This window comes from Scyliorhinus torazame, chromosome 19, assembly GCF_047496885.1.
Source record: "Scyliorhinus torazame isolate Kashiwa2021f chromosome 19, sScyTor2.1, whole genome shotgun sequence".
Lineage (NCBI taxonomy): Eukaryota > Metazoa > Chordata > Chondrichthyes > Carcharhiniformes > Scyliorhinidae > Scyliorhinus > Scyliorhinus torazame.
Genome location: NC_092725.1, coordinates 14,629,641 through 14,632,713, shown reverse-complemented (window position 1 = coordinate 14,632,713; position 3,073 = coordinate 14,629,641). Strand labels below are relative to the sequence as shown.

The 3,073-nt window shown below is 54.9% G+C and overlaps 1 protein-coding gene across 1 annotated transcript in view; it reads left to right on the top strand.

Moving 5' to 3' along the window:
- LOC140396019 (progestin and adipoQ receptor family member 4-like) overlaps positions 1-2,184 on the top strand; it is an 89,160-nt gene extending 86,976 nt beyond the window's left edge. Inside the window, exon 3 of the mRNA XM_072484068.1 lies at positions 592-2,184. Coding sequence (XP_072340169.1) covers positions 592-1,025 — 434 coding nt within the window. The 3' untranslated portion in view covers positions 1,026-2,184. The remainder of the gene's footprint in view (positions 1-591) is intronic.
- The last annotated feature ends 889 nt before the right edge of the window (positions 2,185-3,073 follow it).

Genomic DNA, 3,073 nt, shown 5'->3' with positions numbered 1-3,073 from the left:
AGTGAGTGAGAGTGAGTCGAGCGAGTGAGAGAGTGAGTGAGTGAGTGAGTGAGAGTGAGTCGAGCGAGTGAGAGAGTGAGTGAGTGAGAGAGTGAGTGAGTGAGTGAGTGAGAGAGTGAGTGAGTGAGTGAGAGTGAGTCGAGCGAGTGAGAGAGTGAGTGAGTGAGTGAGTGAGTGAGTGAGAGTGAGTCGAGCGAGTGAGAGAGTGAGTGAGTGAGTGAGTGAGAGTGAGTCGAGCGAGTGAGAGAGTGAGTGAGTGAGAGAGTGAGTGAGTGAGTGAGACTCGAGCGAGTGAGAGAGAGAGTAAGTGAGTGAGTGAGTGAGTGAGAGTGAGTCGAGCGAGTGAGAGAGTGAGTGAGTGAGTGAGTGAGTGAGTGAGTGAGACTCGAGCGAGTGAGAGAGTGAGTGAGAGTGAGTCGAGCGAGTGAGAGAGAGAGTGAGTGAGTGAGTGAGTGAGTGAGTGAGTGAGTGAGTGAGTGAGTGAGTCGAGCGAGGTGCTTGGAGATGGGAAAGCTGGGTTAGATGGGGTCAGGCTGCCCCCTGGTGCTGGGTGTCAGTACTGAGTGTCTGTGTGCTGTGTCCTCTCCACAGGAGCTCTGCCAATTGTGTACTGCACGTTGCTGTGTTACCCATCAGTGCGCAGCGTGGCGCTTCTCATCTACATCTTCCTCTCATCGTATGTTATCTACTGTGCTGTCAGTGCCCAGAGTAACATCACCCGACTTCGCTCCTTCGCTTGGCAGGCCTGCTACCGGTTCTTCTTCTTCTACCTCCGCTGGATTAACGTGGGGGCCGGCAGCCCCAGCTCACTCCGCAGTTACCTGGTGATGGACACCCTGGCCATTCTCGGAGGCTTCATAAACATTATGCGAATCCCTGAGCGCTGGATGCCCGGAAAATTTGATTACTGCTGCAATAGCCATCAAATCATGCATGTACTTGTGGTGGGCAGCATCCTCTACCTCCACTGGGGGGTTGTGGACGACCTGGCCTGGATCAGCAGCCCTCGCTGCCCTCCGGAATGACCCCCCCCCGCCTCTCCTCCCCCCCACCCCCCCCCCCCTCCCTCAGCTGATATCAGGGTTTATCTGCTTTTCAGGGCATTGTGCCCACATTTCTTCCATGGCCAGTAGTGGAACACTGAACGGGAAGCCACCTCGAGCAGGCCCCAGGTCCGGGTGGACCTCCCGAGCGGACAGAGGACCAATGTGGCGGTTGCAAAGGGACCAGGGAGCCGGATTCTGAGCATCGACGACACTCCTTCCGACCTCTTCGCTCCTCTCCGCAGCAAAGTGCAATATTTTAAGGGCTTTTTTAAACCGAGAAGATTATATTAAAGTGGAATAAACACAGACAAAATATATATATATTGAGAGACAAAGATCCAAGCGCATATCGCAGCGTAGCTCAAGTGACTGAACACAGCGCCTTCCTGTTTTTAATTGGATAGAGACAGCCTTGCGCTGCTTTTTAAACAAGGTTGCACACCTGGGTCGCTGGTTCTCGACATCCAGCCGAATCGATTCATCGGACGCCCATCGTCCCCCCCCCCCCCCAAAGTTAGGAGCATGCCGAAAGTGAAGACAAGCTGCTCGTCGTCTCTCTCGCTCTGTGTCACTCTGTCTCTCTCTTCCTCACTCTCTGTGTGTGTGTGTCTCTCTCTCTCTATCCTCCTGCGAGCAATACAGCACAGATGCCGGCTGCTGAGAGAGGAGCGTTGACCGTGACTCCCCCCCCCCCCCCCCCCCCCCCAACAAACCGCAATCCCAACCCTCTCAACAACACAGGCGGAGCGGGAAGGCGTAGCGACGGGACGGGATCTCCGAGGCTTCTTTCCTCCACTCCCCCTGTCCCGAACTCTCAGCCGAGCGGGACCAATTCAGCGGTCCGTCACCTTGCTCCCCCCCCCCCCCCCCCCCCCCCCCCACCCCACCTGCTGTGCTGCTACACTTTGGGATGTCGAGCCATTAGGCGAACGGGGGACGACAAACCCAGGATGAGGGGCAGAGGGGCGGGAGTACAGCCCCTCCCTCCAGTCACGGTCTGGGAGCAGAACACCCCCCCGCCCCCCTCTTCTCCCAACCCCCACGATGGGCGTCTCGATGATTCCGAGGCACAAACAAAAGGAAAATTAGATATGTTTACAGATCTGATAGGATTTCAATAAATTTAATATCAATTTCAGCGTGTCTGCCTTCTCTTTCGTCTTCTCCCAAATGTGCCGCAGTGAACATCGTCACAAGAGGTCCGGCTGGGCAATGCAGGCCTGAGTCTAACCCCGTGCTGTACCTGTCCTGGGAGTGTTTGATGGGGACAGTGTAGAGGGAGCTTTACTCTGTATCTAACCCTGTGCTGTAACTGTCCTGGGAGTGTTTGATGGGGACAGTGTAGAGGGAGCTTTACTCTGTATCTAACCCCGTGCTGTACCTGTCCTGGGAGTGTTTGATGGGGACAGTGTAGAGGGAGCTTTACTCTGTATCTAACCCCGTGTTGTACCTGTCCTGGGAGTGTTTGATGGGGACAGGGTAGAGGGAGCTTTACTCTGTATCTAACCCTGTGCTGAACCCGTCCTGGGAGAGTTTGATGGGGAAGGTGTAGAGGGAGCTTTACTCTGTATCTAACCCAGTGCTGTACCTGTCCTGGGAGTGTTTGATGGGAACAGTGTAGAGGGAGCTTTACTCTGGACCTAACCACGTGCTGTACCTGTCCTGGGAGTGTTTGATGGGGACAGTGGAGAGGGAGCTTTACTCTGTATCAAACCCCGTGCTGTACCCGTCCTGGGAGTGTTTGATGGGGACAGTGTAGCGGGAGCTTTACTCTGTATCTAATCCCGTGCTGTGCCTGTCCTGGGAGTGTTTGATGGGGACAGTGTAGAGAGAGCTTTACTCTGTATCTAACCCCGTGCTGTACCTGTCCTGGGAGTGTTTGATGGGGACAGTGTAGAGGGAGCTTCACTCTGTATCTAACCCCGTACTGTGACCGTCCTGGGAGTGTTTGATGGGGACAGTGTAGAGGGAGCTTTGCTCTGTATCTAACCCCATGCTGTACCCGTCCTGGGAGTGTTTGATGGGGA